Genomic DNA, 16,169 nt, shown 5'->3' on the forward strand with positions numbered 1-16,169 from the left:
TTTTGGAAATCAAATGTGCAATTTGTTTAAAGAAAAAAGTACTATTGCAAATTACCATTATGGTGTACGTGCATCTTTGGCATAATGAATGAAACTCAAATGGGACAGAGGAATACAGAAAAGAGAAAAAAAATCAGTTATGATTATAAAAGATTTCATAACTTGGAAACTGATGAGCTTTCTTTGCAAAGTAATTTTAAAAAAGAAGTTAAATAAAAAATAGAGTAGATTACCAGAAAATGTGGAAGATGACAAGAGATAGCATAAAGAGTGTACAGATTATCCAGATAAACACTGAATCACATTACTTGATTGCTGTTGTCATGTTATAACAACACAAGTGCACTTGTAGGCATGAAATAGGTGGAGGCTTCTTCCAGACAGTCACGTAGACTAACTGCCCAGTTTGTGGGGAGCAGGAGGTCTGTGTTTAAGCTCACTTTGGACGACTAACATGAAGCATTGTGGTGAGGAACCTAATTCTGCTGTACTCGATGAAGATCAATAACTGTTTGCTGAAGATGTTTGTTTGAGTTGGAAGGGTCCTTAGAATGGTGACCTTTAGATGGGAAATCATACTTGAGATCCAAAGATGTCCTGTTGCTATATGGCAATACCCAAGCACCTGGCTTAGGCACTGCAGAGAAGTGTCCAAAGTGAGGCGGAAAGAAGCCTTTCTTTTTTTCCAATGAATACTAACTTACATAATCCTTCTATCTGTTTCTGTGGGCCAAGACTTTTCACAACCTTCACAGCGATACTGTATGGCTTCATTGTGAAGCCTAATTCATTAAAGCACTTTCCATCACACAGAAGTGAGAATAAGGTTCAGGATTATTGACTAGCTGGGATTTCTTTTCAAGGAAAAATTTCATACTGACTGTAACAAACTGTTTAAATGTCATGAAACACATATGTTTGTAATCACATATATATATTTATATGCAAGGATCAATTTAACAGCTATTACTACAATCGGCAAGAGTAACAATCAGCTGTAGAAGCAACAACTGTAAATTTTCAGGAAGGCAAGAGTCTTTCATTTACTTCTCTTTTATTTATTTGTCTGATGAAAAATTACCTAACAGATTAAATATTTGGCATGAAACCAAACGCTATTTAGTGACAATTCAGTCTGTCTGTTCCCTATATGAGTGGTCAGTCGTGTTGTACTAATTAATGTTTTGTGTGGGGTGGTTATTTATATATTTTTGTGTTAACTTTCCAGCATTCTCCATTTCCAGTGAAAATAGCCAGGTTGTTATGATTGCCATTTCAGCAGCAGTTGCCATCATTCTCCTCACGGTTGTTGTGTACGTCTTGATTGGGAGGTTAGTTTGTGCTCTGTTTTGCACATTTGCTTCTTCTTCCATTTCCCTGTGGGACCTTGATGAGCGTGGCAAATCGAGCATCATCAGGCAGTAGCATGGCTGTTTTGTACCTTCTCCTTTGTCTGCTTCCAGAGAGCTCTGAGCTGCTTGGTAATGAGCCCGCTAACATTCACAGCCCCAATCATGCAGCAGTTGTTAAAAAAAGCTATAAACACATTCTTAGGCAATTGTAAAATTAAACTGTAGGGGTCAAAAATCAACAAATCTTCTCATTAGTCAATTTCCTCAAATTCCCTGAGAACATAACATGCCTCTATAGGATAGAGAGAATGTAAATATCATTAAATTTTCAAACAGGCCTTTAATTGTGAAGGAAAAACATTCAATTCTGTTTCCACCTGCAGTTCACATGTACAATTCTCTATATTCATTTTTTTTTCTCTGTTGCTTGTAGATTCTGTGGATACAAGAAGTCTAAACATGGTACCGATGAGAAAAGATTACATTTTGGGAATGGCCATCGTAAGTTACTGAAGTCTTTTAATGCTCACAGATTTGTGGAATTCATCACCTAGATAATGCATGGTTTTCAGTTAATAAATAAATAAATAAATAAATAAATAAATAAATAAGCCATACCTGACTTAAACCAAGGTGAAACTGGGAAGAGAATTCTATTTTCTTATGGGTAAGCAGATTTTCCCCTAACAAACAGTCTTTGTCTCAGTTTTATTCATTTATGTTCAGGTCAGTAATAAGCAAAACATTGCTGTGTTCAAATAAGGCATGTGGTTATCAATATGATATTGATTCTGCTGTGCAATAGTGAAATACAGTGTGACTTCAATTTCTTCCTTATCAACTGTATAACATCTAAGCAATGATTTATTTTTTTTCCTCTAAAGCAAAATACAAAATCAATGAAACAAATCTTGATGACTGCTGAAAGGACGATGAAAACTGGCTGTTTAACAGAAGTGATGCACTAACAAATTTAGTTTGGAATTATTGTGAGCATAGAATGAAAAGTAATTTGGAGTAGTTTTTAAAATTAAGAATAACTACTAAATGAATGACTCCCAAATTAATAAGATTTTCTAATCCAGCTCTGTTTATAAATGTTTTGTCAGAGCCCTGATTTTCTAATTATGAGTGTTTCATTGGGTCTCACCCACAACTGGGAAGATAGCCTTTCTATTGACTTATACTGTCTTTGAGTCACAAAATAAATGTAAACAGTTAACATACAGATGTGACATTTTTGTCATCCTGAGGAATCAGAGCTACTGTTGATCTTTCTCTCAAAGACCAATTCAAGCCCATCCGGTTTTGATATTTTTATACCTATTTTTCATGAGGTTACATGGCCTATCGTTCCTGGATCATTTAGCTGTGTCCTGAGAAAGGAGCAGTATGGAGCAAGGTCCCATCCGGGAGATAAATGGTGCAGGAGTTGATTTTCTGGTCCCAGGAGTGATTTGTTGCTACCAGAAAGGGGACACTTACTATGGCCATAGCTGGCTGGGGAGATTCTTCTGCTGTATGTCAGTTTCTCTGAGCCTCGGTTCACATGGTGAATAACCTGGCAGGGCTCTACCAAAGCAGAGGAATTCCAAATAATGAAAGATAGGTCATAATCAAACTTCTACCATACTCTCTTTAAAGCAGGAATAAATGAATTTTGGAGAAGTTTAAGGGTAAAGAAGGTGATGGTTTAAAATTCCCAATTAGGAGTGGAGAAGGTTTCAGAAATTTTTATCACTGCATTTTTTCTTTCTTTTACAGAGAGCATAAATATAATTCATTAACACCAAAATTGGATGCTCCCTTTTTTCCCCACTGAATTCTTGATGTTGAATGAGCATGCTTTTACTGAGAAGCAGCAGTCTTTTGAAACTGCTTCAGCTCCAGATAAATACCCTGCTATACCTTATAAACCATGTAGAACCATGTATTTCTATTGTTTGGCATGCTGTAAGGTTAATGTGGTTTACACTTAATCATTTTACTTCTGTTCTTATCCTTTTGCACACAGTGACACTGTACCATCCTCAAGAAGAGAGTTATTGGTATCCGTATGTCGCTCCTCTCAAATACACCTCCTCACCAAATATAATTGAATTAACATTTTAATGAGGGATTTACTGGCAGTAGTTGGAAATTAGGACTGCTTTCTAATCCCAGTGGCAATGGAGTAACTGTTCTTTGACTGTTCGTATTATTATTTTAAGTTTGGAGCTCTTCTTTATCTCCAGAGAGCTGTATCCACAAACATCTGTGCTCCTTCCCTACATTGTTAAGGGATATGCAAACTGTAGCAATGGGTTTGCATCGTGCAGCCCATCAACAGCTAACCAACTAGCCTGCAAAAAAATCTATATGAGTACATGTGGCCCATAGAATTAATGCTTCATCATCCAAATTTAATGAGGTTATAAAATAAAAGCAGCCAGTAAAAAAAGTGTTGCAGACAAATAACAGGTCAGAGTTTGCTCTCCTTACTCCCACACAATGGAAAGTTGCAATCGCTATTCTTAAGCATGTCAGTGTGGTTAAATTCCTGTGGATTAAATTGCTTTTAATTTGGCTTTAGATATTTATGTACTGCTTTCTGAGGAGTGCCATGCTAATCCACGCTGTAGTCAGTACAGAGGTGATCGTGAATCTGATGTTTCTGTTAGAAATTCTTGAAAATTATTTACTGATTTTGCAATCATTTTTATGTTAGGATTTGTATGTATCTACACATGTGGCTGATGAAACTTTGGTATTCTACTGAACTTGAGTCTTTCTCAAAGAATAAGAAAATAGCTCCTGTGAACTAGAAAAGGGTAAAGTAACTTCCCTGACTGTTGTAAAGTTTCAGCATCTCAAATAGAGCAGCTGGTTTATTTCAATCAGTTTATTCTGAATTACTTTAAAAAAGGCACCAGCCATGAGCTATTCCCTGCAGCCTTATTACAAATCCTATAATATTACTTCAAAGGAGCAAAAATGTGTTTCACCTCCTCAGATCCTCTCCCTTTGCCTTCTTTGGCTAGACCTTTTTTATTTTTTTGCTACCCTTAGGGCAATTCATGCTGGTAAAATGAAAATGTAAATTATTATGTTTGCACAGAATGAGCTGTAAAGTAGTACAGCTTAACACATGTGTATGTGTTTATTATCTGTTTTTCATGACAGAACCCAGTTACTATACAAGCTGCCCTTAATTATTGGTGTGAAGGGATTATTCTCCTTGCAGTCACCATCACCTGATCTTGGGAACCTCTGGGGTCAGCATTAAAAATCTGCAGCCAAAATCCCCTCAGAGCAGAAGCTTTTAATTGTTGTTATTTTTATTGAGGGTATGAGAGAGCCTGTAATGTACATTCAGCATGGACGGAAAGGAGCATTTACAAGATTTTTAACCAACAGCAATATACAGCCAATTACTTTTTGTTTTACTTGCAAGTAATTCTGTAATCATCAGTCTCTTGAAGGAAACACACTCGGCATTTAATGCTGCACATACGCAGCCCTTCTGTTAAGAGCGTGACTCTTAGTTTGCATTGTTTTCTAGCCAATTATTTTGGAAACTTGGTTTCATCATTTCTTTGTCAATTCTGAGGCCAATAAATCTCCATAAAATTGATGGTTTTTTTCACATACCCTTGGGATTGTTTGACAAAACAATGGCAAGTTCTAACTAATGGTGCAGAGGCACTTTTTCCCATCTACCTAACCACAATGAAATGTCTTTAACTATGCTACCAGTCAACAGTTGGATGCAGTAGAATACCACCATGCTGGAAGGGCTATTCCTGGGTAGATTAAAGCAATACTTAATATCTTTTATGTGATCAACTGAGACAATTGAAATATGTGTTCAGGAGCTCAGGTTTTGTGTTAGAAGCAACAAACGTCAAGCTGGATGTACTGGCTATTTTGCTTTTTGATAGAGAATGTCTTTATATTCTGAAATGAATATGGAGGGAGACACACAAGTTACTGCGTATGAATACAAGCATGGCCTTGAGCTGGGGAGGAGAAATGCTTTGCCTTCAACATCTTCACGGGGAGAAATGTTGGGAATGATAGTATGTTTCCCATTCCAGTTCTGCTGGGTTATGTGTTGTGAACAGCTTGAAAGTGCCTTTAAAATCATACAGTCGTTTGAATTAGTGCTTGATTCAGTCAAGCAGAGGAATCCTTGGCGAAGAGACTGTACAAAGGGACAAAATATAGCATAGGTACTAGGGGTAACTCAGTACTAGGTCCAAACTGTAATGCTAAGAATGACTGGCTTCCATCTTGTGTATTTGTAACAGAAGGGTAGAAAGAGGTGTACGTTTATTTATATATAATTTTCTTTTTCTTATGTATCTTGTTAGAGGAATCAGAAATGAAACAGGTTAGTACAATCCTAGGAATTTTTCAGGTTTACTGTGATATCAACCATTAATTCCAGGTCTTGCTACCTTGTAAGGGACAATATGAAGCAGCATCTAAACAGAGCAAGCCAAAAGGGTCAGGAAATATTTTATCATTTCAAAACTGGTAAGCATGGCAAGTGCAATGCTTTTTGAACTTCTGTGCAATAACTGCATGAGTGTCTCTGGTTTCACTCTGTCTTAAGATTCCTGGAGACTCATCAAAAGCTATTTGATTTGAAGAAGCAATGTACTCTTTTCTTCTATTGATTATATTTCTGTTATCTCCATTGCTTTCTTTAGGCAGATTAATTAAGTGTAAGTAACATTTTCTCTCTGAATTTCATACAGTAAAACTCCCAGGCCTGAGAACTTATGTAGATCCACATACGTATGAAGATCCCAATCAAGCTGTACATGAATTTGCCAAGGAACTAGATGCTTCTAACATATCGATTGATAAAGTCGTTGGAGCAGGTAATGACCACTAAAATACCTTTTACTGTATGTACTGTTTTGCATCTTTGACTTTGTACTTGTGACCGGAAAGGAAATCTTTGTAGATTTGCAACTTCCTGGATCATATTTAGAGCTGACTTCAGTGGATATTAGCAGACACATCTATTTGCTTTCTGAAGAAAGCAGATAATAAGATCATTTTTCAAATGACACCCCACAGCCCACACTTGGACACAGCACTTGGGAGTAAAGAGAGACTTCAACCTCATGTATGTTTCTCTTTAAAATCTGTCAGCATAGAAATGGTATCCACTGTGAAGATGCTTTCTATATTTTTATTAAAAGGATTGGTGACTATCATGCTTTGAGTGAAAGCACAAAACTCATTTCATACCAGTCACCACACATCCATCAGAATGCAGTGACCTATGGCTATTAGATTGATTTTGGTCACTGCTTTGGATTTGAATTATTGATTTAGGAAGAAAGAGTAGTATGTCTGATAACCAATTGTCTGAAGCATACGGATACTGTAAATTATTGGGTTTACTGAAAGAAAACTGTTGAAATGAGCGGATTTTGTAGTGGAGGAAACATGTAGCAGAAAGTCTCATCACACTGAGTCGTTCATGTTGCTGTGCAGCGTTGAAGCTCTTGATGGGATGCGTGCTTGATCCTTGAAGTGAAGTGGCAGATTGTCTCATTGAGCCAGATGATCATAAAGTATTAGCTTTCCTGCTGTATTAAAGCAGTTATGAGAGAAATACTATTGATTTTTAATCCTTTGAAAATTACTAGTTCTTTTATTATTGATTTTTTTTTACTTCTCTCTACATTTACTATTTGAATTAAAATCATGAGATGTGAGAGAAACAGACTTCTAGTGAGAGCAAAAGATTTTCATTTGGAAAAATATGTGAAATGATGCTGCTATGCTCAGTGCACCTACTGAATAGCCCAGTAAGAGGAAACACTATTAATTCTCTCACATTGCAGCTACTCAGCTGCTCGTATGCATTTAGGTTATCTTCTGAAAAGGTAGGATTATTGTTTCTTGTTGGTTTTAATTTTGCCCCACAAGAGTGCACTGTTCTCCATCATCTTCAGAAAAGGCATCAAAGCTTAGCTACTGTACATAATAGAGAATGAGTATGGTAATAGAGAAGGAGGGGGTTATTGAAAAGCCAAGTCCAAGAGTAGTATGTTTCTTTACAAGACTTCAAGGAGCCTTTATTCTCAAGCTTCCTTAACTTGGGTTGTCTAGAGTTTATGAATCTAGAAAGCAAATTCTAAGAAATAACAATATGTCATACTGTATGGCTCATTGTTTGGATATATCTTTAATTAAAAGTGCACATGAGAGTGAGAGATAAACCAAAATTGGCCAAGTATGAGCTCTGTAAATGGAGGAATGCCTTTCAGAGAAGCTTGAAAAAAAAATGCTCTAAATGTCCTAGAACAGCCAGGTAGTTTAAGAACAAGTATCTTTAGTCCATTCCACTCCAGTGAAAGTGACAGCAGGTTCAGCATCAAAACCTACAGATCTTCTGCATTGAAGCTGGGCTTCACTTTTGTATACATTATAAGGCCATGACTCAGATTCATGCAGCTTAAGAGCTACATATGGCATTACATTTAGCCATTCCTATTAACAGTCCCAAAAGATGCCAATAGGAAGTAAAAGAGATGGGGATGGGGAGAGGGAATGCAGATGAAAACACTTTATGCAGTGGTGAGAGCTTCCAAAATGAGTTTGTAGCATCACTTCACACTGCCCTCATGTGCTATATGTGATAGTTCGTGTAATCAGAGCATTATGAAAGTCATGTGAAACGCAGTGAGTGTCTGCTAGACTGCTTCTGCAGAAGCACTTTCTTTCCTCTCCAAAACCAGAAAGGCATTTCCCATCTCTTACTGAGTCAATGACTTCTTTGAGTGAAGGACCTAGGCTTTTTCTGCCCCTCTCTTTTACAAATGTGTGAATGAAATTTTAAAAAGATACTGATTCATTTGACTACATTAAATTATGACATAAGTAACAAGACCTTCAAGTCAGAGAAGTAATTTTGATATTCTTGGGTATTTTTCCAAATATTTTTTTCACATCCTTAGCCAGAAATCTCTGAGAAAACAGAGGGCAGCTTACACAGCTTTGAGAACATTCTCAAGTGTAATAAGGAAATTCTCTTATCCAAAAGAACCTCAAGAAAAACACAAGGGATTTTAGTGAGAGGCTAAGTGTAAGAAAATTGAGGCCAGAAGCCATATTTTCAGGTTTTTCTTTATAATAATTCCTTCTTTTAAAACAATTCACTTGTTTTTATGGATCCAGTTCAACAAACCACTTAAAAAGTATACATCCACTTGGATCACAGGAGAATACTAAGGAAAATAGTTTCTTGATTTAGAATTGACATATGATTGTACCTTGCTGAACATAGAGCACATATGTGCTTTCCTTTCGAAGTTTAAATATACTTGTAGCATAGCACTGTGTTGGCCAAAGTACTTCAAACATTTAGGGGTTTTACTGCGAAACATTGCAGTGTCTCAGCGAGGGCATGCACTGTATTGCCATAGTGCTGCTGAGGTTCCTGAGACTTGTTAAATGCTCAGTTTAGCTGCCTCTCCAGCTCTGAGGGAGCTTCATGCAAACAAAAGCAGTGTAATCCCCGTTCAAAACACAGCACAGTTAAGGCACCTGCCAGTTTCACAGATTCATCTTTTACTTGTCCCTTGGATCCAAAGGCATGGCCAGTGCCACTTAGTGATGCCATAAGCAGCCTGTGTAAAAAAGTTAAGATTTCATGAAGAGGGATCTTTATATCACAAATAGCCCTACTGTTATCTTTCCACATACAAATAGACGCATCAGTCTGCAAGGCAGCCTATACAGTTTTTGTGGGTGTAGCATAATTAAAAATGAGCACTTCAGAAAGTCTTAACATAAAAAGCCATCAACCTCATCTCTTAATCAGTGCTAGATTTTCCACCTTCCATCTCATATACAAAGCTTTTCTCCTCCTAAACAATATCTGATGAGTTACTGTTTCTTTATATACGGATTAACCCAATCCATTTCCTACTGGGACCAAATAGAAATGATTTACAGGAAAAAAATGTAGTATAACTGCGTATCAATGTGGATGTTAGCGACATAAACTTATGTAGCATTCATATGGTCGTCTATGTGAGGAAACTGAAAGTTAGAGTAGTTGGTTTACCTGGTAAGCTTTCTCCAGATTACTCAGAGTCAGTTATAAGTAGGAACTAAAGCAATGTTAATATGTTGATCTAGATTTTTTTTTTTCTAAAAAGGAAACTCATTTCATATTCCCAGGCACTAGGAATATTAATTGCTGTGTAGGGTCTGATTTTAGTCTCCTGTAGCATCCACTGGCTTCAAGGCACTTATAGAATCTAATTAATCATTCAAGATCTAAATTATGCAGCCATGGCTAAATGGAACCATGCTGATGGACATCAGCCATAACCTTTTCCTTCTCAAAAGCCAAATAAATATCAGATATACTATTCTAGAATGAACTGGAGGACTTATTGCCTAGACTACATACTGAGATCACAGATGCACTCTATTGACATTACCTGACCAACAGTTTTAAGGTTGTTACAGCTTTTTGGAGTGTGGAAGCACAGAAAAAAATGGAACACAAAGCTGAACATTATATTATTTATTTCAAGCCCTTTTTCCCCATTCCTTGTGTTTTAAAGTCATGCTTTTGTCTTCCTCTTTATGATGTTCTGACAGTACTGGACCGGAGTTAGCATTTGAGCTGAAGAAGTTTTTGCTGTGGGTAAAGCATACAGGTCATCTTAGTTTGCAGAGGTTGAATATTTTTAATTAAGAACTCTGAATATAATTCAGCACTCATTACTTACCAGTAATAGGTTTTACAATTCATTTTCTGAGCTGTTGCTTGTCTCATCAGCTTGAAATTACAAATAACGGTTGAAATAATGGATGTGTCCGCTATTTTAGTAGTATATTCCTGTTTATATAAAGATATACCCTGTTGATTTTTTTTAAGTCTCTAATATATTAATAGCTCAATATCATACCCAGAAGATGAAGCAGCTCAGCAACTGATAATAACGTATTATGGCTTTCAGTTCTATATTTTTTTTACGTAAATCTAACCTGGGTTACCAACAGAGAAAGGTTGTTGCCCTTTGACACATTTGTTCAGATTCTTTTGGTTAAATTGCCTATCTGACAGAGGAACCTTAGAAAACAAAGCTGAGAAGTGACCCTTAGGAGTCATTAAGTTGATGCCCTTACCAAAAACGGATTTTGTTAGGAACTTTCCTTGATAGATGGTTATTCTTTACAATCTCCAAGATAAAAGAGTTCACAGACTCACAAGAATATGTTTTTCTGCTGTCCAAGCATCCTTAGTGGTACATTTTTTTATGATGTAACTGACCTTTATTCTAATTTACACCTATTCTTTGTTTTGCCTCTTGTGTATAGAAAAAGAAGTCAATGCCCATCTTATTTAGAACCATCATTTTGATATGCCAAAACCATTATCATCTCTCCCTTTCCTCAGTCCTTGTTGTAAATAAATAGGCTCAGTTCCTTGAGTTAGGAACACGAGCATGCAAGCCAGATTTTTAAGATTCTGGTCATTGCTATTACTCTCTTCATCATTCCTGAACTGCAGTGTCACTAATGGGACATGAACTCTAATGCCAGCCATATGGGTGGCAAACTGATGAAAGAACAATGCAACTTACAGATTATGCATTAGTGCATAAATAAATGGGTTGAAGGTAAAATCTAAAACATCTCCCACGTGATATAGTCTCTGAAATCAATAGTGCGTGAGGATTTCAGTACAGAGATGTAAATTCATCATATTTTTCTGAACATTAAATCCACAAAAAAACAACATGATTTCAATTTTCCTAAAATATAAACGTTATTAAAAAAAATAACGTTATGCATTTATTGACAGAAAATGAGTGTTGAATGCCTCCAATCCTGTAGTTTCTATAAAGACTTTCTTTTCTATTCAGTAAATTGTTTCCCGTATAAAGACGTAGGGCAATTCTTGCTGTCCCCCATTTTCCTGAATGTCATCATTTCTTTGTATGGTGTTTTCTGTTTTTTCAGTTATTTTGTCATTAAAACAAGGAAGCAAACTGTTCTGAAAGTTACTTTAACCTAGGTGCTCTCTGTGCACTTTATTGTATTGTAAGAAGTCTTAAGTATGGGAAGAGTTGGATTGTTGGGAATCAAAAGTCAGTTACTATTCATATTTATTTATTTATTGAGATATTGAAACTTATATTCTTGGTGCACTCATTAAAAAAAATATAGAAATTTCTGAGCGAATTATTTTCTTCCATCAACCTGTTAACGTTTCATGCTTCTTCATTTAAATGCTAAGTAAGTTTTATTTCTTCCAGGATGTTACATAGCAATGGATAAACCATATTGTATAAAAGTAAACATTCATCAAACTTTGCTATTTTCTATTTAAGGATCTCAGGCAGTTCACAGTGGGCATAATATTCATAGTGGACTATCATGTCCTGTAGACCCATGGTGACAGGATGTATTCATGCAATTAGGTCTATCTGAATAATGGTAGAACAAAAGTAATCTGTATGGCCTACTTTCATTGGGTCCGTATGTAATCTTTAATTGGAATTTAAAAAAATTGGAATAAATAAAATAATTGGGAACCAAATTCTCTCTGGCCAAGATGAGTTTAATGTTGACAAGGAGACACAACTATTCCAATACTTTGTGTTAATTTGTTGCTCTCTTGCAGTTGTCTGAGTGCATCACCTAGGAAAGAAAATCAGAATTTTCTGGGGATGTTTATACATTCCTCTCCTCTGCAGTCATCTGAATTTTCAGTGCAAGTAGGTGACATTTTCCAGAGTAACAGCTAGAGAGCAGAAGCCTGGAAAAGTTAAGTAGTGATCTGCAGACTACCTCTGAGTTCACGTCTGCGGTCTATCAGTAGATATCACAATTTAGGGACTTTTTCTGAACACCGAGTCTTCTTAAATCCCCGTGAAATAACTACATTTAATCTTTCATCTTTTTTTCCACTTTTTTTTTAGGGGAATTTGGAGAAGTGTGCAGTGGGCGCCTGAAGCTGCCTTCTAAAAAGGAAATTTCAGTGGCCATCAAAACTCTGAAAGCTGGCTACACAGAAAAACAGAGAAGGGATTTCCTGGGAGAAGCAAGCATCATGGGGCAGTTTGACCACCCCAACATCATCCGACTGGAGGGCGTTGTGACTAAAAGTAAGATTTAACATGAGATTATTTTTTGCATGGGAACTGTCACCAGATAGCCTCTGGAGGTCTCTTACAACCTAAAATATTCTGTGATAGTCTGATCAATCAAAAAAGAGTAGCAGAGATGAAAACACTGACTCATCAGTGTTTATGCTCTGCAAATCCTTCCAGAGATGTTTATGTCATAAACCTGATCGAATTCACCAAATATCATCCATGAGAGATAAGAAAGGAAATGTTTGTACACTTATGCTGATGGATCCAGCAAAGAGGCAAGGATTTTGTCTATTTTGCTGCTCTCAGGATATCAAGGACTTAAACACAGAACACTGGGTTAATAAGATAGGAAAAAAAATGGGGAATATAAGTAGTCTGCTTGAAAATAGAACAGATGATGTGGTGTAAAGGAGCATTTCTAAAGAACATTGCAGCTAAGTAATAAGCTGGCAGATTTTAGGAACCAATTTAATACTTCAGGGATATAAATTACTACAAAGTGGCCAAGAGGCACTTGCAGATATAATCTATTAGAAGTCATGGAGTCTGGTATCCTAAGGTTTCCTAATTGCACTGAAGCAATACTTTCTGCCTTCAACTAAATCATTAGAATTTATCATTAGCGAAAGTTAATGAACAGCCTACCTGGCTACAGCAACTGATGCCAGTATATAAATAAGTCCACCCTTCTTCCTACGTGGTTTTCATGCAGGGAAAATACTCTGTGTGATATTCAGTATGTATCAGCATGAGGCATTTTAAATAGCCTCTAGAATTAATACTGCTTAGGTAAAAATATCTTTAAAAATTTTAAGCTGTTGGTAATAAAATTAATTTTATTCCATTGATAATGTTTAAGTTTTTTTCTAATGCACATTTTCTAAATCTACCATTGGATTATGGGTTAGTTTTTATTTTGTTTTGTTTTAAAGCATAATTTTGTCAGTGTTAATGATAACAAAGCAATCTCTTCTGAAACAAAGAAGTAGTTAAGAACTCCATCCATACATGGTACCTCCCTGGTCAAGAAACATATTTGAAGAACCCCCTCCAGCTCCTCTTCAGCTCCACATTAAGATAGTAGTGTGTTGTAACAGGCATTCCTGAATGCTGATATTGGTCTTACCTAGCTGTCCAAAGTCAGCTGCAGTAGCCTCTTTCCAGCCTTCCAAGCAGCTCCCAAGAGTAACATGGTCTTCTCTTTACAAGCAGCTGGTGGGATCTCCTACTTGTGGTGCTGCTTTATTTAGGAGAGTTCTGGCTCTCATTCCTTGTGCTGCTGATTGGTCTCTACTTTGGGATGCAAAGACAGAAATCGTTGGTAACAGAAAATAGGCATGAAATATAGGCATGAAATGTAAGCTTGTTCTGAAAGGCATAAATTCAAAGACTTCATCTACATTAAGTTTCCATTGCAAAATAACATGACAAATTTAAGGGCCAAAGTGCTGTAGTCATTGTTAAGTAGGAGATTGGTAAGACTTTGCATGAGTTATTCTTAAAAGCTGACGATAATTCAGGGTGCCCTGAAATTCTTCAGGGGAGTGGAAAAATTGTGTAGTATATTTTCTAGTTTGTGCTAGAGGACTTTACTGATAAAGCACGTCTTTACAAAGAAGATCTCCTTGTCATTTCAGTGAACTGCGTGAAATGTGCAGAGGACATTTTCAGTTTAACTGAGCAGAGTACAGTTCTCACTTCTTTTTAGTAAATGGTTTTGCTGTTTCTAAGCAATCTTGATTTTCAAAGTGGGTCATTCAAGATTTCACAAACAGAACGACACAAAAGATTTACACAGCTTACTGCGATGAAGTATATGAAATAAATTCAAATATGTTTCAAAATAAATGACAAAAAGTGTGTAAACCCCTATATGTTAGAAAGAAATACAATTATAATTCTTCCTTTAGGTATAATTCATGAAAGTCTGTTTTGCTGATTTAGATAACAAAAATATTATTCTTCAACTCATACCTTGTAGTTCCTGTTACAAAAAGGTTGCTGGATTTGCCTGTATAAATTCAGGTTACTCCTGCTTTTTAATGACATTCGTTTTGCGCAGTCAAAAGAACATTTACAAACCCTTAATTTCTTGAAACAAAAGTGTCAGTACACAGCTGAGCTGATCTCTATGTTGTTACATTTTGTATTTCTGTGGCACTTCAAAAAATAGTTTAATGCTCTGCATGCAGAATATTGACCATGCTTCTAAATGTGCATTACTAATTCTAACTTCTTGTATACTTGTGTAGGAGAGCATTAGTAAGTTTATTCTTTGGCAGTATTCATATCAGACTTGCTCTCTGTCTCAAGGGTGGCTGGGAGGGTTTGCTGTCTATCACACTGAACTATGAGAGAGCAACATCCAAGTATTCCCAGCTGAAGTCAATATAAGCATCAGGGATTCAGCCTCCTCTCCAGATGGCTGGAATAGTAATACGAAGGTTGAGAAAACTGTTCTGGAAGTATTTCTGTCTGTTTTACTGGGTAAAATTAAATGGCATAAATGCAAGAAAAGATAATCCTTTATTTCTCTTTAACATCCAGTAAAGTTTCAGAGGAGTAGGAAGGTGGGTTATGTTGTTTGTTTGTTTTTTCCTTGTCTTGATTTTGTCTTGTTTTTAAACCAAACCACTATATTGTAATAACATTTTAGCAAGTGTTCATATTTTGTAATGATAGATACTAAATCACACTCATAAGCGCTGGTTTATATACACCATTAGGAGAAAGTCTTTGAATTACTCTCTGGATCTCTCCTAATCCAGATAAGCAGGCAATGTGACCTTTCTTCATTAGCTCAAGTCTTTTGAGAGGTCTCAGAGGTGAACTCAACTTCTCATACTAAGCACTCTTCTGAAGCCGCAGTAACTGCAATCCCTACAGCAGGACTGCTTGACACAAGAAGTTCTCCAGCTGTGATGGCTGGGATCTGCCTGCCGACATGCTGGCAATGTGAAGGAGTTGCACTCACCAAATACAACTTCAGCCCCCTGCTTCAAATTGATTTTGGTTCTGAATTTTCCTTTACACCAGTCTCCCAGGCGTGCTGTAGTCAGTAATCCTAATAGCCAGCACACATGTTCTGCATAGTTTACTAATATTTTACAGCAATTTGTAGTCTGTTAGTATAATAAATTTCAGCAACACTGTTGACACAAGTTGTTATCGTGTATGAACGGCTGTGCTTTGATAAATGAATGCAGAGCGTTCTTTTAAAAGAACGGTGTTGCTTCAGAGCATATGCTTCTTATTACAGACACGTTTCTAACTGGATATGAGTGAAACCCTGCACTTAGTACTTTCTTAATTTGGATGATCGAAGCAGGAAGATGCTCTCCTAGTAGGCTGAAAGATGGATCTTCTTACTGAAATTTCAATTTTCTGACGTGTCATAAAACTGAGTTTATACAGAAAACAAATTCACTTTCTCCTGGTTTCTTACTGCACGGATTATCATAGAAAGTTTTGGATAGCCACAGTAGAGCACTGCCATATACTTTAAAGGTCCAGAAATACCTTTGGGCTAATATTACATACTCAATGTAAACAGGGTACATTTTCTGTCACTGCATATTTCCTGCAAGCAACAAGAATAAACAAGCAACAGAAAACTTCTGGAATTTTTACATCATTCGGTCTTTTATTTGTACTATATCTTATATAATTCTAAGTCAATGTTTTGAATGGA

The 16,169-nt window shown here is 36.4% G+C and overlaps 1 protein-coding gene across 3 annotated transcripts in view; it reads left to right on the plus strand.

Annotated features, from left to right (window-relative positions):
• EPHA3 (EPH receptor A3) overlaps positions 1 to 16,169 on the plus strand; it is a 219,220-nt gene that overhangs the window by 167,983 nt on the left and 35,068 nt on the right. For all 3 annotated transcript variants that reach the window (XM_048945956.1, XM_048945966.1, XM_048945975.1), the window contains 4 exons: positions 1,229 to 1,331; positions 1,786 to 1,853; positions 6,095 to 6,220; positions 12,302 to 12,487. In XM_048945956.1, coding sequence (XP_048801913.1) covers positions 1,229 to 1,331; positions 1,786 to 1,853; positions 6,095 to 6,220; positions 12,302 to 12,487 — 483 coding nt within the window. The remainder of the gene's footprint in view (positions 1 to 1,228; positions 1,332 to 1,785; positions 1,854 to 6,094; positions 6,221 to 12,301; positions 12,488 to 16,169) is intronic.

The sequence above is a fragment of the Lagopus muta genome, chromosome 1 (assembly GCF_023343835.1).
Source record: "Lagopus muta isolate bLagMut1 chromosome 1, bLagMut1 primary, whole genome shotgun sequence".
Lineage (NCBI taxonomy): Eukaryota > Metazoa > Chordata > Aves > Galliformes > Phasianidae > Lagopus > Lagopus muta.